General features: G+C 39.9%; 1 protein-coding gene across 4 annotated transcripts in view; it reads left to right on the top strand.

Annotated features, from left to right (window-relative positions):
- The window catches only part of LOC149191246 (cold-regulated 413 plasma membrane protein 2-like), a 153,436-nt gene extending 131,121 nt beyond the window's left edge, over positions 1-22,315 (top strand). For 2 of the 4 annotated variants that reach the window (XM_089406205.1, XM_089406207.1), the window contains exons 3-4: positions 21,063-21,133; positions 21,494-22,315. In XM_089406205.1, coding sequence (XP_089262331.1) covers positions 21,063-21,133; positions 21,494-21,741 — 319 coding nt within the window. In that variant the 3' untranslated portion in view covers positions 21,742-22,315. The other 2 variants (XM_089406206.1, XM_089406208.1) reach the window with 2 other exon arrangements.
- Positions 22,316-27,810: the final 5,495 nt, after the last annotated feature.

Here is a 27,810-nt window from a genome sequence, read left to right as displayed (position 1 = left end):
GATGGCTAGAACGTGAGATAAGTGATGCCCTAGATGACCTATGGAAGCTAGGCCTAGAAAGATAAGGAGAGGTGAGAGAAATATGCTTTAAAGGTGACCACCTATGGAAGGACTAGTGCCTTGCCCTTTGGGAGAGATGGAGTCAAAGAGAATTTATGGTTTGGAAGAGGTTTACCTAATCAAGGAGGTCTTCAAGCAACTTTGCATGGCATTAGGGCATGAGAGCAACTACTTGAGATATTTATACTTCAATATGAAATAATTAATGACTTATCAAGATGTGTTTCAACAAAATAATCTCTAGGAACATTCACCCATTCATACATGGCCCGTGTAATAATGCAACGCTACAAAATATCAAAATTTCCACAATTTCGCATAGGAAAGCAGTAAATTTCAGACTTGTATAGCGAAAAACCCAACAACATTCATGTGACAAAGTAAATAACAGGAATAAGCATGAAAGGATTACTTACATGTACAAATGAGTATATCCAATCACCATATTATGCCAAGAATGAAGCTCCAAGACGAGAAATAGATCCAAACATCAAAATTCATCCATAACATCCAAACTCGTCCCCAGGAAGGTAATGCAAAATTCTCAAGAGCTACTAAATCCCAATTCAAGTGATGATGATGAAAATGAATCACCTCACTTCTATTTATACAATCACTAATGAGTTCGATTTGCCTAATTTGGCCTAATTGAGCCCCAAATAATAAAATAATGTGCAATAATAACATCCCTTGGTGACAAGCCCACCAAGATAGCTCAATAACATAATAATAAGCCTCTCAAGAGGGTAGAATGATCAATAAAGTGAGTCGTTGGGCCTTTGAGGGGGTCTAATGAAGTCTAGACTCTAGAGTGTGCCATGATGTGAGAATGGACCTCAAACATAATGGACAAGGGGTTGGCCCCTTGTTTTCCAAGCAAATCTCTGTGGTGCCCCCAAGTGGGTGTGAGGGGCACAAGGACATCTTCATGGGTCTCCAAGTGGATCGAAAATGCTTGTAAACCATCTATAAGGGTTGGGATGACGACATAAGCCCTGATACATCCTCATCTGGACCTTGGAACATCAGTCAAATGTATGGTGCAAGTGTGGAGCTGACTAGTCATGGTGAACCAGGTGCATCATCCTCATCCAAAAGGTGGAACACGAGCAATCAATGAGTGGTGTTGGGGATCCATGAAGTACTCTCTGCTATGGTGGAGGCCCATGGCTCTCAACGCTCACCCTACAAGTGCCAATGTGGCCCTTTGGAGGGCTAGGACCTCGTATAGGGAGACCAAGCCCCAAATGGAGACCCACCTGCAATCTTGCATAAGATCCAATGCGTCCCCTTGCCTTCCAATACAACAAATCATTAAAATAATCAAGTAAAAGAGCTTACAAGTCATGGAATCAATGGGGCACTTCATGGTGGCATGCCCTTCCATAGTGGGCTTTGGCATGTACAAGTGTCTCCAAGCTCAATAAGGGGTTAATCAAGGACCCTATTAGGTGGTTTCAACCTTTAAAGGGGGTGACATGTCCATGGTACATCCCTCAAGTGGCAGGTGGCAAATGATATAGTAATGGAATAGAGTGGGGATCAGGGGAATCATCCAGACCACATGTCATGGTACAAGGGTAGCTATAATAAGGGAAGCCCACACCTGGGTATATGAGTGTAGGAGGGAGAAAATCGTGGTACATGAGTTACCCCGACTTTTGTTTTTCCACCCTTCTTCATATGCCTTTTGCCTTTGATTGATTTTTCTTCATAACTGCTCGGGGCTCCAAGGAATGAGAGCATGTTGTGTAATATATAGTAGTGAATAACCCCTTAAGGTGGGGCAGTTCATCGCTCACCAGGGGTTGGGACAATCATGGGTTCCTTAATGATGGAGGGGGCTCATCTAGGGCCCATAGAAACCAGGGTGATGGCCATGGATAAGGTGTAGAGCTCCTGTTTGGGTTTTTTCTACGTGCTAAATTTGTATGTCCCGAACATATTTTGCATTTTGTGGTACATTTCGGGTTGAGAGCGGTCAAATTATGCTTTTTCTTTTCTTTTTAGCTGCATCAACCTCTGGGCATCGTTCCAGGCCTGATCCAAGGTGTGGACAAGGAGAGTGGGAGGCTAACCCTATGTGGAACTGGATGGGAAAAGAGATGAATGGGGCTAAAATAGTGGAAGGGAGTGATGTATATGGTGTTGGGGAGCGGGATCATGCAACCAAAATCGGGATTTCCTATGTAGTGCCAACCCTAAAGCTAATGGCTAGTAAAGGAGATCCCATGAGACTAGGATACAAGAATAACCACAAAATTGGGCAATGGAGATGAGAGTACATACCTATCCCACTCTTTCTGCCGAATCCCCCCACCAAATCCATGCCCAAAAGTGCCCATGACAAGTAAGGAAAATTACTCAACTATACCAATGAAAAGCCATACAATCATAACAAGTGGGCGTGGGACCACATAGTTGGCTTAGGTGGCGGTGATAATGGCACATCGAGCTATCTGATCGCTGCAAGGGGATGTTGGCTGCTGGATGAGGACCATCTAGGGGAATTTTTTTCTCCTATATACATTACCCACAGGTGGTGGGTAACAAGGCCCTTGGTTAACCATTTTTTCACTTATTTTGATGGATGTTGGTCTTTTTTGAAGGAGGTGCACTTGGGTGAATGATTTTTGCTGATAGTTTGGGCTAAACACATATTGTGTATAGAGAAGGCATCCTATCTATACAAAGGGGAGAGCTATCTCATGTTTATTTGTAAGAGATTAATGAGAAAGCTTGCATAAGAGCTATTGTGCATCTACCTTTTTCTAAGGGATTGTTTATATATTGTCTAAGGGTTAGACTGGGATATTTTTTCAGGTTTGCTAGAGGATAGTGCTACTACAAGGCCAAAGAAGGGCATCTTGCTCCACTTAAAGGTAATTGAAGGTATAGTTTGTTAACGCTCCTTAGTTTCCCAAGGCTGAGAAAGGAAACCAAAGAGGTAACCTCAGACCAAACTTTTGACTTGGCAGCTAGCCCTACCAAATCAGAGAGGGTTTTCTCTGAAGTTAACCAAAATATGGTTGGAATTATTAGGGTTTTAGGCTAGATATTTGCACAGTAGGGTTTCGATTTAGGTTTTGTTGGATAAGAAGCACTAGGTTTAGGAAATAGATCCAAGTAGGTCAAAAGATCAGTTGTAGTCATTAAATGAGGCAATATAGATGTAATCAAAGACACAAATAGATCTGTCGTAGTAGTATGGTAGTGAGGAAATTAGATAGAAGAAACTAAGTGAGCATACATGCATGAATTCACTTATCTAGAAGGAAAACACTTAAATGCTAATCTCAAACAAAACAGAGCATTTAGGCAATGAATTATGTTTAACACTTAAGAGATTAAGCATAAGAAGAAGTATAGATGGCTGCTAGAAACATCTAACAATCAATTACATAAGAAAACATGAGAAAAACAATGCCACTGACCACAACACATGAATCCCATAAAAATAGTTGCAACTGTATATTATTTATGCCAAAATCAAGTACACTAGTTCAAAATGTATGAGCTTCAAGTATCCAACTCCTTATTACATTACATTTCAACCTAATATAGGAGATGAGGTCAAATTCCTCCTAAGGAGGTCGAATTCTATCTTCAAAAAGTCAACTAAGCAGGCACATGCACCTATCCTATCTCTGCTAAAACCTAGGAGGAGTTAGAACAAACTTTCCTCCTTTATCTTAACCATAAGAGCTTATCTCTCTATACATTGATTACAAGATATTTTACTATAGTAACCACTAGTAAACGTACTGACCTTAGATAAACTCTTAGTTTAACCGATTACATGCATCCAAAATGACTTTTACAAATTAGAAAATTAAACTGTTTTTTTACTCATAAGCATAGCAGAAATGTAACAGAAGCGTAGCAAAAGTTTGCACGCTACTTTGGAGACCTTCCCTAATGAATTTTTTGTTGCTGAAGACATGAATTGAAAGCTGAGGGTGTGTACTTGATGTCTGCATAGCTGATCCTGCTCAAAAATGAAGAAAACAACCTCAAAAACTGAAGTTTGTGCAGGGTATCCCAGAAGCGTAGCGAAAAATCGGGGTCAAAGAAGAACTGATATCTCTTTAACCATAACACTTGTTACAAAACTGGAAGAGGTTTTTGTAGATAAGGTTGTTTTTGAGAAAAACCTCTCTCGGTTTTTGGAAATTCGTTTCCATTTGCTCAAAATCCGTGCCACAAAATAATGACTAAAACAGACAAGAAAAATTGGAGAATTTTGATTTTCTGAAATAGGCCTCCAAGAAAGTTGAATATCTCCTAATCTATGATACCTATGTAGAAACTGAGAGAGGTTATTGTATTTGGGTATGTTATGAACAAAAACCTTCTCCAGTTTTCAAAAATACTTTCCCATTTGTTCAGAATTTGTTAAGTTAAGGTATGTTCTATGCTCAGAGCAATTTATTTCAATTTTCACAGTTAGCTCAATATATTTTCCAGATTAGCAATGACATCAGCATTAAAGTAAACTGCATATAGAACATAAACATAAGTCGCAGAAGACAAGCCAAGACAAGAGGACACAAGATGTGGCGCTAGCCAGGGACAAACCCCAATGTGGGGAAACCCTTGGATAATTCTTCTTATATGTTCTTCAATAGTTCAGCAGAGAGAGAGAGATAGTGCGTTTACAACAGAAGTCAACACTTTGACTTATCTAGATAAGAGCACAGATCATCTCTAAGAAGATGATACATGAGATCAGTTGAAGACATGTTGCTTCAACTGATTCTCCAAGGTGACTCCTTCACCTATCGTTGTGTTGCATTTTGTCATCATGCTGCACCTCACCGTGCTACACCATGCTGCACCCATCATCACTATGCTGCATCTCATCATGCTTCATTAATCATGACTGTACCCATCACTGTACTGCATTATGTGCCATTGTTGCACTATGTTGCCATACTGACCTATGTGCTGGCTGCATCTTGCTTTGTTGTTGTCCTTTTGCATGCTCGCTGTCCCTTGCATGCTAGCTGTAACATTGCATGCTTGGTGTATTTGCTGCTAAGCACCATACAACTGTCCCAATGTTAGTTAGTTGTCCCTTGCATGCTGCTCTTCTTCGGAGACAGATGCTCTGGCTGTTCCCATAGTTTCAGCAATTTTGGCTATTCCCGACAGTTCCAGCAGTTCCGACAATTCCGGATATTCCCGACAGTTCGGCAGTTCCGGTAATTCTGGCTTTTCCCGGCAGTTTCGGTAGTTCCCGGCAATTCCGGCGTCTGCCCTCTGCGTCAGCATTCCCGGCAGTTCCGGCTGTTCCCGTCAGTTCCGGCTATTCCCGACAGTTTTGATAGTTCTGGCAATTCCGGCTATTCCCAACAATTCCGACAATTCCCGCAGTTCCGACAGTTCCGACAGTTCCGGCAGTTCTTGGTAGTTCCAGCTATTCCCGATAGTTTCGACAGTTCCCGACGATTCCGACAGTTCCGACAATTCCGGCTATTCCCAATAGTTTCGGCAGTTCCCAGTAGTTTCTGCTGTTTCGACAATTTCGACTGTTCCCGGCAGTTCCGACAATTCCGGCTTTTCCCGGCAGTTCCGGTAGTTCCCGACAGTTCTGGCAGTTTCGGCTTCTGCCCTCTAGATTAGGGCAGCGTTATCCCTTAGGATCTCTCCTCCTACTAAAACCCAAAGACAAGTAGAGAGGAAGAGATCCCAAGGTGTTGAAATGACTTGAAGTCCACCTCTATTTATACTAAAACGTTGAGCACAAGTGGGGTTTATTTGGTTGCTGGCCGACCTTGATGAATTGTCCCATAACACAAATAAATTCATATCTCCATGAATACTTATCGGAATCGGATGATCTTTAGATCAATCCTACATCTCTCGATGATAGGGATCCAAGAAAAATATTACCTTCCATTAATAAGATGACCCACATGGAGTTTGGCCCTAGTTGCCAATTTTAACACTCCCTCTCAACTAGGGAGAACTCCATCCGCTGATCCATATGCCCGACTGTACTATCTCTGCCATCAGTTTCCTGCACTGCTCTACTCTGCTCTGCTGAACCATGAAGAAGAAGAATTGATCGAGAATGTCTCATACCATTCTCTACTGACCGGAAGTCAATTTCATCTGAAGAGAGTGTGTCACATCACTCTTATTGACTTGAAGTCAGTTTTATTGATCCCAAATCAATATCACAAGAGAGTGTCTCAAACCACTCATAGTGATCCCAGATCAGTTTCATTGATCTCAGATCAATGGAGGTCATCCTAGAATAGGGAGTACGGTAGATACATCGATGCGTCCATCGATAGTACTACTATGGTCCCTAACCCCATTTCCCTGCTCATTGATCAGATGAGAGGTACTTCCCATGAGTCCCAGACTGCATGGGTAGGATACCTTGACAGGGGAACTAATCATCTTGTCCACAGGAGAACAAATCACCTGCCCCAAAGTTGCCATGGGAGAACTAATCATCCCGGCTCACAGGAGAACTAATCATCTTGTTTCACATTTGCCACGGGAGAAATAATCATCCCGGCCCACAGGAGAACTAATCATCCTGTTTCACAGTTGCCACGGGAGAACTAATCATCCCGGCCCACAGGCGAACTAATCATCCTGTTCCACAGTCGCCACGGGGTATCACAGGTGAAGGTTGAACCTGTCATCCTGTACATAGCGCACCACCAGGGGAGGGTGAGTCACTTTGTGGTCGTATGTCACTCCAGTAAGTACCCCAAGCCCCCTAGAGCTCCCAGAGCTCAATGCATGCAAAATGTAGGACCCTTATAAGAAGGTCTCTCAACGACTCCAAGCCATTCAGGAAAGTCATAGATTTGACCTTTCCCTGGGGCTTTGACAAAATGTCTGCGACCTGTACATCAGTCTTAATGCGATGGAGCCTCCTCGCTCATCGACTTACCATATCCCAGATAAGGCAGTATCTGATGTCTATCTGCTGGAGCAATCATCGAATACAGGATTCCTCAATAATCGAATCCCCCCTCTAGTTGTCACAAAGAATCATAGTGGTATTCATCATGTGTACAAAGTTCAAACAGCTCACTTAAGAGCTTTTGCAACCATGCATTTTCACACAAGATCATACTCGTAGCTATGTATTCAGTCTCGGTGGTGCTTATAGCAACCGACTTCTTCTTCCTGCTCATCCATGATATCGAAGCAGAATCCAAAGAGAACCAGCACTGAGATGTGCTCTAGTGATCCTCCACACTGCCTGCCTAGTCAGCATTCGAATAATCATGCAGTTTCATATTTCCGACAGTGTATCTCAATCCATAAGAGATTGTGCTTCGAAGATATCTCAAAAGATTCTTGGCACCAATCCAGTGAGGCTCAACCAAATATGAGCTCACCATGCTAACTGCAAAACATATGTTCGGATGGAAGTTCACCAAGAACATCAACGCGAATGAGTTTATGAAACTCAAAGGCATTTCCTAAATTTGGTCCGACATCACTACCATATAACTTCTGAAAGTTAAGATCCTCGAGGTAGTCACAGGCTTGCAGTTTATCATTCCACATCCGGAATCCAACTCCCTCTTACTTCTGCAAATGAGAGGGTCTGCACCTGTCAAAAATAGGTCGTCCTCATAAGGTGCTGGTATGAGAGGTCTATCATCCACAACCTTCAAACAGTGGTTTGGATCGGGTTCACTCCTAGTGAATCTCAGCTTCATAGGACGGCTATCAATCCTCTCATACTATGCCCAGGGTGTTTTTCTTCAAGCCATAGAGGGCTTTCTTCCACCTGTATACATGAGATTCCCGATCATGAATCTCAAACTCCTTGGGTTGTACCAAACCTGTGGACCTGCTACATGAGGGGAATGGTCCCTTTGTAAGATTTTCCTTCGGTACATCTCAGACATGTACTTTCATGCTCTTTTTGAATTCAGGCATCCCTATCACCATTTGACTCACAGACCTCCGGTGCTATGTGTTAATGGACATGGTTCCCAGTGGACTTCCAGCAACTTGATACAACCCTGAACTCAAGAACATCTTTGAAAATTCTATTTTCAAACACGTACCTTTCCATCGATGAGTGCCACCTCGTAACCTTTGACTTCCATCGCTGAAATGGACACCAGGTTCTTCTTGCAATCAAGTACATAAAAGAGATTCTGTAAATGAATCGAGTTACCCTCATTCAATTGAGGGGTAACATTCCCTACACCCTTTCCGGGATAGGTGGCATCGGCTCCAAGTATCATCCCACGATTGTTTCCATCTCTACCAAATTAGAGAGTGCACCCTTCCATTCGATGAAGTGCCTTGAAGCACTACAATCAATAAGCCAGATTCCCAAAGAATCTGAAGGAGAGGGCCAATACAAGATTACGCTTCTTTATCTTTTCAGAAACAACATTTGATTCTTCATACCTGGGGTTCCTTGCTTTCTTTGAAGAGTCGGCCATTTCCTTGATGACTTGCATTACCTATCATTCCTTTGATCATTGAAGATGTCCCTGGAATGATTATTATCTTCATCAAGTGATGTGTCTCTACCTAAGACACTCCTTCGCATAATGGTTGAACTTATTACAACCAAGGCATCTGCCTTTACTTCCACCCTTAGATTCAGACTATCCAATGAAGTGATCTTTAGGTAGGCCATCAGAAACTTCCGCTGCGCCATTCTAATAATATTCTCTACTTCGACTTCACCCTTGGTGAATTTGAAGAGGGATGAGGAATCCACTGATCCTTTTGTCCTTTCCCAACTGTCTTCAGTGATTGCTCTTTCTCTCTTGCTTGGGCATTGTCTTCACCTTAGCTCTGATACCATGTTTAGTTTAGGTATGTTCTATGCTTAGAGCAATTTATTTCAATTTTCACAGTTAGCTCAATATCTTTTCCAGATTAGCAATCATATTAGCATTAAAGTAAACTGCAGATAGAACATAAACATAAATCGCAGAAGACAAGCCAAGACAAGAGGACACAAGATGTGGCGCTAGCCAGGGACAAACCCCAATGTGGGGAAACCCTTGATCAATTCTTCTTATATGTTCTTCAATAGTTCAGTAGAGAGAGAGAGAGTGCGTTTACAACAGAAGTCAACACTCTGACTTATCTAGATAAGAGCATAGATCATCTCTGAGAAGATGATATATGAGATCAGTTGAAGACATACTGCTTCAATTGATTCTCCAAGGTGACTCCTTCACCTATCGTTGTGCTGCATTTCATCATCATGCTGCACCTCACCATGCTGCACCATGCTGCACCCATTATCACTATGCTGCATCTCATCATGCTTCATTAATCATGATTGTACCCATCACTGAACTGCATTATGTGCCATCGCTGCACCATGTTGCCATACTGACCTATGTGCTGGTTGCATCTTGCTTGCTTGTTGTCCTTTGCATGCTTGTTGTTGCATGCTAGCTGTAACATTGCATGCTTGGTGTATTTGCTGCTAAGTACCATACAACTGTCCCAATGTTAGTTAGTTGTCCCTTGCATGCTACTCTCCTTCAGAGATAGATGCTCTGACTGTTCCGGCAGTTTCGGCAATTTTGGCTGTTCCCAGCACTTCCGGCAATTCCGGCTATTCCCGACAGTTCCGGCAGTTTCGACAATTCTGGCTTTTCCCGACAGTTCCTGCAATTCCGACAATTCCGGCTTTTTCCGGCAGTTCCGGCAATTTCGGCTTTTCCTAGCAGTTCCTAGAAATTCCAGCTTCTGCCCTCCGCGTTAGGTTTCCCGGCTGTTCCTGCAGTTGCGACTATTCCTAACAGTTCCGATAGTTCTAGCAATTCCGGCTATTCCTAGCAGTTCTGGCAGTTCCCAATAGTTCCGACAGTTCCAACAATTCTGGCTATTCCCAACAGTTCTGGCAGTTTCGGTAATTCCGACAATTCCAGCTATTCCCGACAGTTCCAACAATCCCCAGCAGTTCCGGCAGTTCTGACTTTTCCGGCTTTTTCGGCTTTTCCTAGCAGTTCCGGCAGTTCCCACCAGTTCTGGCAATTCCGGCTATTTCTGACAGTTCGGCAGTTCCCGGCAGTTCCGGCAGTTCCTACAATTTCGACTATTCCCGGCAGTTCCGGCAATTGCGGCTATTCCCGACAGTTTCAGAATTACAGCTTTTCCTGGCAGTTCTGGCAGTTCCGGATTCTGCCCTCTAGATTAGGGCAGCGTTATCCCTTAGGATCTCTCCTCCTACTAAAACCCAAAGACAAGTAGAGAGGAAGAGATCCCAAATGTGTTGAAATGACTTGAAGGCCACCTCTATTTATACTAAAACGTTGAGCACAAGTGGGGTTTATTTGGTTGCTGGCCGACCTTGACGAATTGTCCCATAACACAAATAAATTCATATCTCCATGAATAGTTATCGGAATCGGATGATCTTTAGATCAATCCTACACCTCTCGATGAGAGGGATCCAAGAAAAATGTCAGCTTCCATTAATAAGATGACCCACATGGAGTTTGGCCCTAGTTGCCAATTTTAACAGAATCCAAGCTTGATGTTGGTCACAGAGAAACGCAACAAATCTTGCAGAAATGCAACAACTGTTTGGCTTGAAATTTTGATAGCTTGGAAGGAGTTTTGAGTGTGTTGCTGAAGACCTGTGAAGAAACTTGGAGATGTCCACTACACCTTGGAGCCTTTAAACCATTCAAAAACATGATTTTAGCCTCTTCAAACTTGATCCCAAAACTGACTGTCCAGAAGTGCAACAACAGTCCTTTTCATGTTTGATAATCTTGATTCTGACCTTCTGAGAAAAAGCGCAACAACTAGTTGTTGCGTTTTTGTAGGACAGCAAAACAGAGCTAAAAGTGAAACAACTTGGGGAAGGGAATGAGTGGAAATGTGGGTAGGAAAATTTTTGAGAAAATTATGGGGGGTAGGGATAGATGTTAGGAAGATAATGAAGGTGGTTTTTCTAGAAATGAGCAATAAATAAGGGGTGAAAAGGGAAAAACACAGACCTAGGGTAAAAATGCAACAAATTTCTAGGTTTTTTGGGAAAATAAGGAAATGAAAGGATCTTAATGAGGGGAATGATGGAAAATGCTCAATGAAGGGTCATGGAGGGTGTGTGAACATAAAAAGAAAGGTTTTGACTCTTGAATGAAGCGATGAACCATGGAAGAGGGAAAGTGCAGCAAAAACCCTAGCAGCTCCCAGAAGCGCAGCGCTGCTTTAATTCTTCTTTCTTGGCTTAGTTGCAAAGTTTCTGAGGCTGAATTTGAGCTCCTTGAATGCATATCACTGTTAATAGAACCAACTCAAACTCCTTGAGGCATTTTATAACTTGAAAATTCAATTTTTACCTCCCTTTGTCAAGATGACCAATTTCTCCATCATTTGGATGATGTGAGCTAGGATATGGCTTGATGATACATTTATACAAAAGATATGATGATTATTTCAGTTGCAGATGTCTTTTCCTCCATGTGACATAGATGTAGCTTGATTCTCTTGATGTACTTTATTCTCTTTTTTGCTAACTCCCATGATGATGACCATAATGGATGACATGACTCTCTAAATTGATATTGATGACTGAGATAATGATGACCATCAAATGCATATCCTTAACCATGACTTAGAATTTTAACTCTCAAAGTATGCATTTTATGATTCCATGACCAGTATGATGACCAACTAACTCATTTGATGACTTATGACAGTAAATGATGACATGACCATGATGGCTGTTTGTGACCTTGAATAAGTGGAGGGTGTAGCAATGACACCTACACAATGACTTGGAACCATTTGACAACCAAGAGAGATGTCAAATTTAATTTGAAAATATTATAATTTGACCTAAGACTATAACCAATAGTGAAAAGAATAATTTTGTTCACTGTGACTTTAAGACTCTAACATTGGCTCCAATGGGGATGACAACTCTCTAGGAGGTGTCAAGAACACCGTAGACTAGGTAGCCTTGTTCATTGGGCAATGGAGTCACTGCAGCGGCAATCTTGAAATTGACTCAAATTACACTGAAAACTGAACTGAACCATCAACTACAAACTCTACTGGAAATTGACACTAAAAAAGATGCTCATAATGTTGAGCTTATTCATCACACCTTATCTACTCTAACTGATCCATAAGTGATTTGATCAAGTGAAGTCGAAGATCCAGTGTAACCAATCAAGTACGTGACTACTTGACTGATGCTTGTATTCAACTCCACCAGGCATAAAGAAAGATTTAGAAGATGGCAACTCAAAATGATACCTGAGTCCAAAACCTGTGTTGGTGAATAAAACAAACTCCACTTTTTCTGATGCTTCCAAAAGACTGCCCAAGGGGTCTTGAAAATCATGAAACATTACCTCTTGTGGATCAGCAAAAAGAAGGGAGATGCTTTCAAATATAATGGCTGATTGTTCTTCTTCATTTGGTTGATCCCTCTTAAATGGAAATGCAGTAGTGTGATCTTCCATATGATCCAGATCAGAGACAAGATTTCTCTGTTCTTGATCTTCAATTGAGGTAGCCAAATCAGCATCAACACAAATATCTACAAGTGGCTTTTCATGTCTATCAGAAAGAAAATTGTCTTGGCTTTGAAAAAATTCTATATCTTGATCTTTTGAAGGTTGCTGATCATATTCATCAAACTCAAGACAACAAACCTGTTGTACACTATTTTTAACCTCAATGGATAAATCATGACTCTCTAGAGTTTCTATACAAGCACACTCAAAATTCTGATCTGCACATATTTCCTCCTGAATTAAAAACTCAGAAGAGGAAAGGAATGAAGGGAAGGTAGAAAAAACATCTTCATATATATCTTGATCGCTTGAAAATTGGCAAGACTGCTGCGAATTATCATCAACTTCGGAAAATGGAAGATCAATGTCATCTTTTGAAGAATTTTGCTCAAGTTCGCTGTCATCCAGGGTAGAATCCATGATCTTCTCATGGTGGTGAAAAGTGTTTTCATTCAAAGCATCCAAGAGTTCATCATCCATAAACTCTTCATTGCCATAAGCACTTTCCAGCTCTTGAATAAAATTCTCAAAGTGATCACAACAATCCTCAATCAAAAGCAAAGAAGGATAGGCTTCTCTATACTTCTCAAAAAGTATTGAGTGAAAATCCTTGAGAGAATAAATACAAGCAAGAGGCAAGCTTTCATACCAAAATCGTGCTCTTTCTTCTAATGTGATCATGAACATTTTCATTAAACAATCTTCATGAAAATTAATCCTCAGCTTACGCACATGCATATGAAATCTTATTAAATGAAGTGTAGTATCATCACCTTTTCCATCTCTGAATTTGGCAAGTATGTTTGCCAATTTACCTGAGGCATACAATTTGGAAAGCCTGGAACATGATCTCAATGCATAGGAGCATACATTCTAGATTGAGAACTCATTTCGATTTCTGGATCCTATTGTCGGTGGAGTCTTTGGATCAAGTTAGAGTCGTCGGGTGAATGTTTCATCCTTCATATGTTTGACTATTGTCCACCATCAACAATCAGATCTACAACGTGAACAATCTTTCCCGGAGAAGATTAACTTTCATTTCGGTCCCCGACAACAGCACCAAAATGTTAACGCTCCTTAGATAAACTCTTAGTTTAATTGATTACATGCATCCAAAATGACTTTTACAAATTAGAAAAGTAACACTGTTTTTTTACTCAGAAGCGTAGCAAAAATGTAACAAAAGCGTAGCGAAAGTTTGCATGCTAGTTTGGAGACCTTCTCTGATGAATTTTTTGTTGCTGAAGACATGAATTGAAAGCTGAGGATGTGTACTTGATGTCTACATAGCTGATCCTGCTCAAAAATGAAGAAAACGACCTCAAAAACTGAAGTTTGTGCTTGGTATCCCAGAAGCGTAGCGAAAAATAGGGGTCAAAAACGAACTGATATCTCTTTAACCATAACACTTGTTACAAAACTGGAAGGGGTTTTAGTAGATAAGGTTGTCTTTGAGAAAAACCTCTCTTAGTTTTTGGAAATTCCTTTCCATTTGCTCTGAATCCGTGCCACAAAATAATAGCTAAAACAAACAAGAAAAATGGGAGAATTTTGATTTTCTGAAATAGGCCTCCAAGAAAGTTGAATATCTCCTAATCTATGATACCTGTGTAGAAACTGAGAGAGGTTATTGTATTTGGGTATGTTATGAACAGAAACCTCCTCCAGTTTTCAAAAATACTTTCCCATTTGTTCAGAATCTATTAAGTTTAGGTATGTTCTATGCTTAGAGCAATTTATTTCAATTTTCACAGTTAGCTCAATATCTTTTCCAGATTAGCAATCACATCAGCATTAAAGTAAACTGTAGATAGAACATAAACATAAATCGCAGGCAAGAGGACACAAGATGTGGCGCTAGCCAGGGACAAACCCCAATGTGGGGAAACCCTTGATTAATTCTTCTTATATGTTCTTCAATAGTTCAGCAGAGAGAGAGAGAGATAGTGCGTTTACAACAGAAGTCAACACTTTGACTTATCTAGATAAGAGCACAGATCATCTTTAAGAAGATGATACATGAGATCAGTTGAAGACATGTTGCTTCAACTGATTCTCCAAGGTGACTCCTTCACCCATCGTTGTGTTGCATTTCGCCATCATGCTGCACCTCACCGTGCTGCACCATGCTGCACCCATCATCGCTATGCTGCATCTCATCATGCTTCATTAATCATGACTGTACCCATCACTGTACTGCATTATGTGCCATTGTTGCACCATGTTGCCATACTGACTTATGTGCTGGCTGCATCTTGCTTTCTTGTTGTCCTTTGCATGCTTGCTGTTGCATGCTATCTGTCCCACAATCCAAGTTTGATAGTTGGTCACACAAAAACGCAACAAATCTTGCAGAAATGCAACAACTGTTTGGTTTGAAATTTTGATAGCTTGGAAAGAGCTTTGAGTGTTGCTGAAGACCTGTGAAGAAACTTGGAGATGTCCACTACACCTTGGAGCCTTTAAACCATTAAAAAACATGATTTTAGCTTCTTCAAACTTGATCCCAAAACTGATTTTCCAGAAGCGCAACAACAATCCTTTTCATGTTTGACAATCTTGATTCTAACCTTTTGAGAAAAAGCGCAGCAACTGGTTGCTGCGTTTCTGTAGAATAGAAAAACAGAGTTAAAAGCGCAACAACTTGGGGGAAGGGAATGAGTGGAAAGGGGGGTAGGGATAGATGTTAGGAAGATAATGAAGGTGGTTTTTCTCGAAATAAGCGAGAAATAAGGGGTGAAAAGGGCAAAACACAAACCTAGGGTAAAAATGCAGCAAATTTCTAGGGTTTTTTGGGAAGATAATGAAATGAAAGGATCTTAATGAGGGGAATGATGGAAAATTCTCAATGAAGGGTCATGGAGGATGTGTGAACATAAAAAGAAAGGTTTTGACTCTTGAATGAAGCTATGAACCATGGAAGAAGGAAAGTGTAGCAAAAACCCTAGCAGCTTCCCAGAAGCGCAGTAGATGCGCAGCGCTGCTTTAATTCTTCTTTCTTGGCCAAGTTGCAAAGTTTCTGAGGCTGAATTTGAGCTCCTTGAATGCGTATCATTGTTAATAGAAGCAACTCAAACTCCTTGAAGCATTTTATAACTTGAAAATTCAAATTTTACCTCCCTTTGTCATGATGACCAATTTCTCCGTCATTTGGATGATTTGAGCTAAGATAAGGCTTGATGATACATTTATACAAAAGATATGATGATTATTTCAGCTGCAGATGTCTTTTCCTCCATGTGACATAGATGTAGCTTGATTCTCTTGATGTACTTTATTTTCTTTTTTGCTAACTCCCATGATGATGACCATAATGGATGACATGACTCTTTAAATTGATATTGATGACTGAGATAACGATGACCATCAAATGCATATCCTAAACCATGACTTAGAATTTTAACTCTCAAAGTATGCACTTTATGATTCTATGACCAGTATGATGACCAACTAACTCATTTGATGACTTATGACAGGAAATAATGACATGACTATGATGGCTGTTTGTGACCTTGAATAAGTGGAGGGAGTAGCAATGACACCTAGACAATGACTTGGAACCATTTGACAACCAAGAGAGATGTCAAATTTAATTTGAAAATATTATAATTTGACCTAAGACTATAACCAATAGTGAAAAGAGTAATTTTGATCACTGTGACTTTAAGACTCTAATATAGTCTTCTTTCCTTCCCCCTTTGACCATTGGAGAATCGTTCCATTGCATTGAGGTAGGACATCCTAGGGCTCTTCCCTCTTGCCTTTGCCAGCCTTTGAGATCACCTTGCTAGTAATTGGAGAGGTTTCCTAGAGGATCAATCTCCCCATCCATCCTTGAAGAAAACCTAGTGGCCCTAGCCAATGCTTGAGAGGCAATCCTCTTTGGTGGCGTCAAGATTGTCTCATTCTAAGTCCTAAGCTTCACCTAGAACTTGTGTAGTAACCCCATAGCCTTCTAAAGGTACCGGTCTATCATCTTCTTCAACTAAACAACCCAAATAAAATTAAACGAAACTTCATTTTTTCGCTTTCCCCCTTTTTTCATTTTGTTTTCGCAGCCTAGTGTTTTGTTTGAATAATCTATTGATCTAGGTTGCTAAGATCTAAGTTCTTTTTCTCATTAACTAGATTTCATTTGACATGGATCTAACCCATGCTAACCGTATGTTCATAATATATTCTTCTTGGTTGGTATAAGCTAAGGCATGGATCTTGTTTATCTTGCTTAGTTCTTCAGGTACTTGATTTCATGTATCTTTTAAGTTTATCATGCTCGGAAGCACTTGTTAAATATCTAACTTGCTCTTGCTTCATGATCTATGCATTATGAAGGGAAAATCTATGCCAAATTAGGGCAAATGACTTGCATTTTGGGACTGTTTTATCCTTTAAAAATATGACATCCAAGGTTTTGAGGTTTTTTTTATCCGAGTGTTTTAGCATATAACATGAGAACAAGTCTGTCTCTGAACCAAACAAGTTGAATATGTTAATTTTCACACTGCTCTATGTTGTTTCAATTACTTTTAGCCCAATTCAATTCTTCAATTAGCAATATTTTCAATAACAATTAATATTTCCAATCATCAACAGTAATTGAAGATAGAATAATAAATGCAATGATAAAGGAGACAATCAACACATCAACAAGAGACACCAAGTTTGGTCAAAGACCAGGGAAAAACCCCATAAGGGGGAAAACCCTTTGAAAATTCTTCTTCTATTAGATTGTCATAAAATGTTCAACAGAGAGTACAATGAGCCCAATAAAAAATCATCCAACAAAATTAACCCAACAACATTCAAAAATATGTTTCTAGCATCAAACCCAGATCAAAGTCAACTTGCCCTGTCTTCGGTCAACTGCGGTCAGCTGTCAAATTTTTGCCCTAGAGTCCAACTGCATGGAGGAAGAGTTGTGCATGCACTGAGACCTTCCAACCCCACCCTTGAGCCTGCTAGCTTGTGGTTATAGCCGAAAATTGCCTTTGACGAGCTTGTGGTTGAGACCCAAAACCTTAGAACACGTGTGAGCTTCGGACCCTGTATTTTCGGACCTATGCGAACCACTTTCCTCGACCTTGCCTCAGACTTGTGTGAACCAATCAATGAAGAAGAGAAGAAGAAGATGCTTGGTGATGTCCAAATGAGCTTGAGGTCACTTGTATTTAATTTTATGGGCTTCAACGGTGACCAATTTCCTGTTAGGGCCGAACTGTCCAAATGTGCATATGTGGGGTTTTCTTCGTAAGTATACTTCCCCTTGTCCAAATTGAGCACTTCAATAGTCAAAATTGGTCCTCTCGAAAAGAGGAACCTAGTCCCATGGTTGGAATTTGTCACTAAGCTGCCAAAATTAACAGAATACATGTGATATTATTCAGGTTATTTCCTATTACTGCGGACAGAGGCTTGTTCATGTTTAATGGTACATTCAGACTTGTTAGTCCTCCCTTTGCAGTGTTTTGGGGCTCATTGTGATCTTGAATGTCCTCTAGTGCAAACTGATGCAAAATTAGAAGAAATTCCCTAATAAATGATGTCAGCATCCCACTAAATTCATCATTGTTTAAAGAGTTTTCTCTATTGGTTTTTGCTAAAGTTTATGGTTCCTTTGTGACATCAGATCATACATGTCTTAAAGCTCTAAATAGTAAAACTCTGGGGGATATCGCATCACTATTTTGGTAACCATTGTGCTTTGCAATCTGCTGATAACTATGAATATGCTCTGAGTAACTCTCTTTAAAGTACTGTCGGTGCTCACTGTTCTTTTATTGTTTTGAATGAGGAATTTCTGCTCTGAGTACAGTAGTGATACATTTTGAAATCTGCTCAAATTATACAGTAACAAGCACGTGTTATACTGGCAGTCTTGCATAAAAAGTCAACTCATAAAATGTGCTCCCCTGGTTGTTAAGAGCTCTCTGGACTAATGATTATCTGCTCTTAACTTCACAGTTGAATGTTTGTAAATCTTTTATCTTTCACATAATTAATAGTTGATGCCACATGAAAGATCATTTTGGGGCTCACTTTGAATGGCATCATTTTGATATACCTTGAAGCCTTTTATTGGTTGCAAATTCGCTCTAGATGTTGGTATATTTCCTCCTTTGGTAAAGGTTGTGGATATATGACAAATCATTGTTTATTTGGCACTATGATCATGCATTAGAAGTACTCACCAGAACTGATACATTTTGGCCTTGCTCTCTCATCAAGTACTGCGTTAAGCCAGATTGCATGGTATTTACTCATTAGTATAAAGTTATAAACTATAGTAACTTCTTTTAATGAGTACTTGCAGTTTGACAACTGCTTATATTCATGCTCTGTGATGAAACTCAGCAGTAAGTCATGATAATGAATGTGTCTTGGGTGGTGGAATTTATCTCTGTTTACTGACTGTGAAATGTGTGGAGTAAATATCTTCTAAATGATGATCTGAGCACCTTTGACACATAATAAGATGAGTCCATATATTTTTCATATTACACTGGATCTTTGGTAAATGGTTCAGGTTCACTCATTGTCATCTCATTGTTATCGGAAAAAACATTTTTCCAATTTTCTGCTGGCATAGTCTCTTGTGTTTGGATTCTTAATGGTGAATGAATGAATTAAGATTCTAATATCCCTTTGCTCTTTCACGTGATATACTTGTGATTTCCTTGTCATAAACCATTGAGCAAGTTTTGTTTTCCATTCCCAAGTGTTACAATATATGAAACAAGCATTGCTTGTCTAAGTTGAATTTCCTAAGCTTGTTTACATTTGGCAATTTGATTCACTAACTTGCCCTTTACCATGACAGTGGGTGGTATGAAGTTGTCAATTGAAACCAAGTCATAGAGCTTGTTGAAAATGTAGCAATGGAAGGTCTTTTGGCTTGTGCCTTAGCAGTGAAGATCTCGTCTTAGTCTTTCACTAGCATGGATGCGAATTCATGAGATAGACTTCAGTTACAATGAGTTGATTTCCAATTCACTGGAATGGTCGTCAAGTTTGCATGCGTAGAGTTGGAGCTGCAGTTAGTTGGAGTTTTCTCTAGTTAGACTACAGTATGAGGTGGCAGTGACAAGTTGAGTTAGAACGAGTTAAGACTTCAGTGTTGATTGGAGAGAGAACGAGTTGAGTTCTTAGTTAACTCGCAATCACAACTAGACTAAATCAAGGAGGAACTCGAGCTAGTTAACTGGGACTTGCTCTAGTTAACTAGCAAAGGAAACTCGTGACACTAGTGTGAACTGAAATTCGACTAGGCCACTTGCATGCATCAAATTTTATCTATAAAGAGAAGGACAAAGGTACATAATTCACAGATCATTCTTTGTGTGTGGAGTGCACATAATTGAGGAGCAATTGTGCGCAAGGATTTAGGAGCTCGAGTGCGCAAGGAAATAGGGGTCCTAGTGCACAAGGAAATAGGAGCCCAAGCGCGCAAGGAAATAGGAGCAATAGTGCGCAAGGATTGTGGAGCAAGGGATCAGGATTCTCAGGGCAGGTCGAGACTATCTTCTCAGAGACAGATTGCTGGCTGCAGTAGCAGCATGAATTGTAATAGATCCATTTGCTCAAGAATGATCAATAACATACCACAACAAAGAAAGCAGATTTTCCCTTTTGGGTTTCCTGGGTAAAACAAGCGTGTCAATTTTGTGTGCATGTGTTTTTATCTCTGGTGTTTTTTCGCTGCTTTTTGAAAGTTAAGAAACTCTGTATCTTGGTGAAAGTAAATTTGGTTTCAGTTTTCATTTGCCTTGTTTTCAACAATTCATGTGCACAGAGTTTCAAGAAAATTAACAGAGCTCCCCTTCAATACTCAATGATATTTTTGAATTAGTTTGACCCATAGGAACACTCTCCTTAGGTTAGGAAGCTCCTTCCTTAGCCTTAAACTGAGAGGCAAGGCCACTGAGGTGACAATGGGTAGCTTGCTTGAGAGTTGCCTCTTGGCCCTCCCACTGAGGTTAGGATTTTTTCCCTTATGTGAAAGTTTGAGTCGCAACAAAACCTTTCTGGTTATGTGTAAATGGTTGGGTTTGATTACTGCTTTTTACACCCAATACCCTGTAGCTATTTAACCATGAAGCTTTTTAGGAAAATCTCAGTAATCTGGATCATTCATTTTATGCAAAATTCTTCACAAGGTGGCATTGGTGCATATTTTAAAGTTTGAATTGCCATTAGATTAACCATCCCCCAACAGGTTCACTTACATATTTGGAACTCATGAAATTGTTTGGGTGGTGACGTTTGGAGAGACTCTTGGTGACATGTGGCTCTCATCTTCAGGGTGCATATAAACATAATTTGTTTTCCACAGATCTGTACATGGGCTATTTCATGCAATATGTTGAAAAAAGTTTATATTATTCTATGATACCTTATACGTTGTTTTCATTGTTCTGGCACAACTACAAATCTAAAATATTATATATGCAAACGATTAAATTAACTACCATACTGATATATTTATTTTTGTTTAATTTAAAGGGGCGATCTTGGCAGGTGGATTGCCTCAATGGTCATCATGACATATCTCTTCTTCCAACAGTTTTTTCTGGGTAGGTTTTTGCTGCCTTACCAGTCTTGAGATGGAAAATGTTCCTTAATTAAATCAGTTATTAGTGAAACTAAGTTCTCTGAAGCAGTTCCAGCTTCCCTCTCTCTTCACATTCTGTCCTCCATTTGTGGTTTAAATTTGAATTCTGCCATGTTCATTAAAACATATACTAAATTTATCTTGTCCAGGAAGTCGAAGAGGTTTGGATTTTTGTAATCTTCTATATTTGCATTGGAAAGCAGAAATAACAGCATATATTTAGTATGCATGCGTTAGACAAAGTTCAAACACACATGTCGAGTTAATGTAAATTAACTTTTCTATGTGCACAATGAATCTAAAAGTTATAGGGATCATGCAGATTATTTGGGATTTCCTACAGCTCTGTTGTTGCCATTGGTTACAGTTCCACACTTGCTGATGATATTCCTTCGCAATAATATCATTGGGGTCAGCATGAGCATTGCTATAGGCATATACCTTCTTGATGAGCATATTCGTTCTAGAGGACCTCGGCAGGCTTTTACTGAAAAATGGGGTTGCACAAACACCCTAGCTATTATGCTGATGCTTGTTTCCCCATTTTTGGAGTTTTACAACTTATTTTAATGATATTTTGGTGGCATTCTAGTAAGAAATAGATACTAAAATGATATGCTAGATAAGTTTTGAGGTGAATCTTGAAGTCTGGCACTTGATAGCTGTGTTTGAGTTGCCTTTTGGTCTGGAAGAGATGGCTGGCGTCAATAAATTCAAAGCGTTGGAATCTTCCAGACAGATTACTTGGATTTCCTTCCATGCTGTTGTTTCTGTATGTAATGGTTTCTAAAACTAGCATGGGAAGGATCAGATGTGCAATTATTGCTGCATAGCTACTTAGTGGGTCAGACATCTGCAAAATAAGGGGTGTTCAAACTTCAGGTACTCTAGCTTTTATCCGTATTCTCATCTCCTCCTTTTGTATCTCCATTATTTCATGTAAATTCTTATCGGCGCTGTAAGAACTGGCAGATACTAGAACAATATGGCCTAGTATGAATCTGAAATGATTTTTTAATACAGTTTGAAGTCAGCTAAGTCTTGGTGTTGGAAGTGATTTGATTTGTATGAATTGGAACTGAAATTCCATGAACTAAAGAACGGGCAACTTTAATAAATAATATGACTGGTTTTTCCTTTTGTACTTTGGTCTTGCTGATAATGATGTTTTTTCATGTTTTGTCTCTCTGTTCACTAATATTGTAGCCATCACAAGGGTGAACTTTAGTGCATGCATTATGATGGACATATCTAATCAACATGGTCTGTGCAGGCCTTTTGCTAGAAATCAGGGCTTTTTTCAAACACCCAGATAATATTCTTATATTTGTACCCCAATTCTGAAACTTCACAAGAGTTTATGATATGATATTTAGCATGGATGGTAGTGTTAATAATATAAGATTTGCAATTAATCTCCAGTAAATATTATAAGAAATCCTGTAATAAGCCTTGAATCTTTGTCCTCTAATTACCTGGAACTTTGCTGCAACAGAAGTTGTCAATGTCATACAGAATAGACAATTCTTATGTTTTGGTTTAAAGCTGTCAGCGATCAATATATTGACTTGTGCTGGCATTTGGGTACGGTGATAGTTTAAAGAATAGTTGAAATCAGAAGATATTCTTATAGCTGGTCTGTGTCTGATACTTAGGAAACTAAAAGAGATAAAATCTGTAACTTAGGCGAAAAAATAAGTGGAACCATGGGGGAAAGCATTCCTACATTTTTTGGTGAGTTTTCATTGAGTAAGTTCTGGTATTTAATGGATATAAACACCAACCATGTGATGCAAGGGGTCGAAAGACCTCTGTAGATCAAAGTACTAAACTTATGATGAAATATGCACAGCACCAGTAACTCATGAAATCACAGCAATATGATCACGAATTGCAAAGGTTATGGAAGAAAGAATCAATGCTTTTATTAATGGTCAGCAGAAGCCACTATCTCCCTGTATACATTTGTGTGATGCAAAGCCCCAATACTGATTCAAGCAACTGTGAAATCTGCAATCTACAAAAAAGCCGTACAGAGAACAAGTCTCTTCACAGTGTTTTGAGTAAGCTTTTACTATGTTGTAATCTGTTCAAGTGCCTGAAAGTTTCAATTACGTATAAAACCTGTTACAAATCATCAGTTTTATTCCCTGGTTGATACTCTATACAGAGACTAAGTGTTGGCGCCAATGTGTATCTATTAGCTGTTGAGTTGGTGCTCCAGCTGATCCAAAACAATTGGTAAAAAACTCCATTTCAACCACCCACACATCCTCTTTTCACTTATCATGGCGTTTCGAGTTGTGCCATGGCACAAAGGTGCCTAAAAGAAGACCACAGCAAATCACATATTGCATGTCGTTCACAACCTCGTAAAAAATTTAACACTGATTAAAAAATGCCATGAGGGCATATACAAATACACGGCTGGTTTAGATGAATACACAAGGAAAATTGGAAGTGCAAGATGATAGTTGGCCATTCAGTCTACAAAACCAGATTGCAGAATTCCCATCATCCTTACCACATGCATGCAACTGATCTTCCAAGTTGGGTACTTGCACTGATTTCATGAAAATACATGCCCATGCTTCAATACAGGTTGAATTTGAGAGGTTCAAGTTGCTGCGTGTTCTCCTTAACATTCCAGAGCTTTTTACACAACAAAATTACATTCCTATACCAAAAAGTCTCGGCAGTGCAAAAACAACACAAATTTGCTTATTATATAGAGAATGAAAATCAAGTTCAGATGGCTGCTTGAAATGCACACTGAAGGATGGTTATGAGCCCAAATCAGATTCTATAAAATATTAAAATGCTTTGGAATATTTATTCAATGCTCTACAAACAAATTTTTCCATATGCCATGATAACACTCTTCCACTGTTAATATGAACAATATTTGTACTGTGAAAATATTCCAAACATGCTTGCTTAAAGAAAAGTAGGCATATGCAAGACCTGAAATTCCCTAGACATAATTTTAAGCCTACCACTCTAACTTTGAATTCAAAATTTTATGCAAGATAGCCTTCAAAGCCAGGGATGCTCCTACATCAGTCTCACTTGGCTGGAAAATTTGAACATCTTGCTCAATTGGTAGGTGAACAAAATTTGCATATAACCAACACTCTCTACCAACTTCTTTTTCCAACATCCACAAGTGTTCTTCTGAAGACTTCCTCTTACCTTGCTCTGCAATATCAGCCACTGCCTCCTTGTTTGCTTTGACTCTATTGTCTACAACTTTCATCATCTTCAGCTTCAGCTTCAACTTCTCTTCAATTTGTGGCAACTCTGGTCCAAGGTGTATCATTGCCTCCCTCTCCTCCCTCTTGTGCACCGTTTCTTCTTCTGGTTGTACAAGTACTTCATCTTGCCATTAAGCTCCAATCTTCCTTCTGCGAACTCTGCTGTTGTCTCATTCCTTCTTCTGTGGTTGTCTAGACTCTACATTATGGCCACATCTTTCATTCGTCTGTGTCTCTTTCAGATTTGCAGTTGCAATTCTTCAGCTCAACAACATTTCCATTTTCCTCTGCTGCATGGTCTTCTTTTCCTAGAAACATTATAATTTTCCCTGTTAATGGCCCAATGGAGGACACGGTAGGCTATCCAACCCTGTAGGCTATAGTCATTGATAAAGGGGGAAACCCACTATCCAATGTTTTGGGGCAAAATTGGGTAAATTTTGGGGTAGCTGGAGCAAAAAGCCTAAATTGGGGGTTGCACTTGTAACCCCTCACATTAGATTAAGAGAAAACCCCATGAGGAATCTATAAATAAAGGAGTGATTGAATCATTTTCTCATCGTGGAATTGAATTGGATTACCTATATTTTCTTTGAGCCTAAGGCTCTGAGGGTTTTAAGACAACTTTTCCTTTCTCTAGTTTCGATGGAGGTGATCCCACCCTAGCTAGTCTCTCTAATTTTGTGGTGAAACATTCCACCCAAGTCGACCTTTTTCTTCTTCTTATTCGTTTAGCATAATCTTTTAAAGGGAAATCACTCCCATGGTTTATCTGATAGGTGCAAGGGATAATCTTCTGTGGACGGATTAGTGGAAAAACCCTGGTGAAAACCCTACCGAATTCCCCTAAAGCAAACATCAAGGGTTCTGATGCACAGTGAGTGGATTTTGTAGCAGTGAGGCATCTGAGGTTTCTGCTAGGGGGCTGCAGACCACAGGGCCGAAGTATAAAATCTCTTGGCATCTGAAGCGGGCTGGATAGGAACGACGGATCAATCACCTGTGGCAGATCAAGGAAGCAACCAGGACTGCGGCATACTAAGACAGTGAAGGGTTACAAGGAGCAAGATTAACCAGGTCAATATTTGACCAGACCTGGCTAAAAATATGGTTAGTATTAAACTGTGGAAATTAGTCACTGTAAACAAGTTAGATTTTACTAGTGGAAATTGTTATTGGAGGACAGTTGGAATATTGACCTATTAGATATTGATATCTTAGTGAAATTGTATCGAATGGAGTTTTCTGTTTTTTCATGCCAAGAGATCACTACAATTATAAGACTAACTGACCACCTATATGCTTTTCAACGTTAAATTTGACCTTTCGGGCCTACGCATTGTTGTAGTACGTCCCTCCTATCCCATTTCCTTTTACCATGAAGAAGATGTTATTGGAAAACAAAGAGTTGGACATGCATATTCCTTAGGTCGTAGCTCTATCGAAGAGGTCGCATAGTCGGAGCGTAGAGAGAGTCGCTTTTGTTGTGATATATGTCGCCTAGTTGCATTTGAGGGAAAGTCACACTTATGGCTGCATGCTAGAGTGTGGGTCTGCGACTAGGGGTTGCATGGTTGTAGATAATGGTTAGTTGCACTTATGGCTGCATCCCTGGGGATTTAATATGCAATCGACGACTATGAGTGGGAGAGCGACTTCTTGGAGGTCGCAAATTAGTATCTCAACCAGGTCATGCTCTTTGAAGGCTCGCTAGAGATGTTAAAATACGACCCAATGACTGTGAGTGGGAGTGCGTCTTTGTGGAGGTCACATAGTCGCAATCTGATGGAGGTCACGTCTTAGGGGCTTGCTTGAGGTCCGACCGCGCTACCTGGGTGGAAATGCGACCCACTGGAGGTATTAGTTGCAACATCGAGCTAGTCGCATTTCGGGATCACTTCCTTGAGCTTTAATCGTGCGACTTTTCCAACCTTGGTCAAACAACCCAACGCTGCATGGGAGGTTCCTGAACTGCTGCAATACTGTGTTTCTTTACTTACTCTTTGGGATCAATCCATTTCATCAATTGTGGCTTCCTCCTTTGATCTTGATGTTTGTAGAATTTGGGAGTGTGGTATTCTCTTTATTTTCACCATCACTCTCAGGCGTTCTACGTCCTCGGGCACTTGAAACATATATCCTTGCACTCATGCTTCCTAAGAAGCTCTGTCAAGAATAGGTTGAAACCGTTCCTTATGTTTTTTTTTAGCAGATCCCATGCTCGCAGGACATTGAAAATGGTTACTATATGCCTTAATAAATCTCTCGAACCCATTGTTGACTACATTTCCTTTAATGCGTTTGACCATGGACAAGAGCCAAGGCAATGTAAACTTGTTGACAAGAGGTTCTCCCTTGCATCCTCGTGTGTCTTCCATCACCTGAAGCAGGTAGAAATTGCCACACCTTTGCTCTGACTTGGTTTATTCTGGGGTTAAAACATATGGCTTGCATAGGAGTGCACATTTGGCATTGTGTGCCTAGTAACACGCATAATATTCATAAAACTGTGGCATATTTCGATCTGACGTGGCGTGGTTGGACTCTGGGAAATGCATGCCTACACTCATGGGCATTAAAGGCATTACAGGTATGGTTTGAGATTGCTTCCAAATGCATCATTTGGGCCACCCATCGTTAATTCCATCATAACCTTCTCGCCACCTTGAGTGCGATGCGTATCCTTGCGCTATTTTAATGGGAGGCAATTTAACAATTACCCCATAATGAGCACTTTCCTAACTCCTTGTATTAGTGCTTAGGTTGAGAGAAAGACGATGGTAGAGTTGTTTCTACACACACACACACACACACACACATATACAACAACCAACGTTATGCCCAATATATATATGTATATATATATATATATATATATATATATATATATATATATATGTATATTAACAAAACAATCTTCCATTCTTACGTTTCCTCATTGTCAAAACCCTTCAAGTCCACATTTGACATTAGTTTTTTGGTAAATGGTTGCCTCGTTGGATATGTGCCCGAGCCACCTCCCCTTGATCCCTGCAGAGACGGTGAAACAAAACCAATCAATTTACCTAAACAACATACACATGTATATATTTGCATGTGGAAGCATGGAACTTAATGAAAATAATGGAAATAACTCATTAAAGGAACATGCATCCCAAGTATTCCAAATTAAGGTGTCATACATTGTATGGTTGAGTGAATCATGCTTTAATTTGGAAATCAGTTCAGCATTCAAGCACCTTAATGGGCTTACTAATTACAAGCGATCATGGTATTATATGAGGCCCAAGGAAATTTCCTACTCATAGGATAAACACCTAGGAATATTTGTTAACACACATCTTAGAGAGTGAGGACTAATTCAGAATAGGGTTGGACCATCAAT

Source organism: Pinus tabuliformis, chromosome 2_2 (assembly GCF_031772625.1).
Source record: "Pinus tabuliformis cultivar Carrire ecotype Pingquan chromosome 2_2, CPIR1, whole genome shotgun sequence".
NCBI classification, from domain to species: Eukaryota; Viridiplantae; Streptophyta; class Pinopsida; order Pinales; family Pinaceae; genus Pinus; species Pinus tabuliformis.
This window is presented reverse-complemented; position numbering and strand designations above follow the sequence as displayed.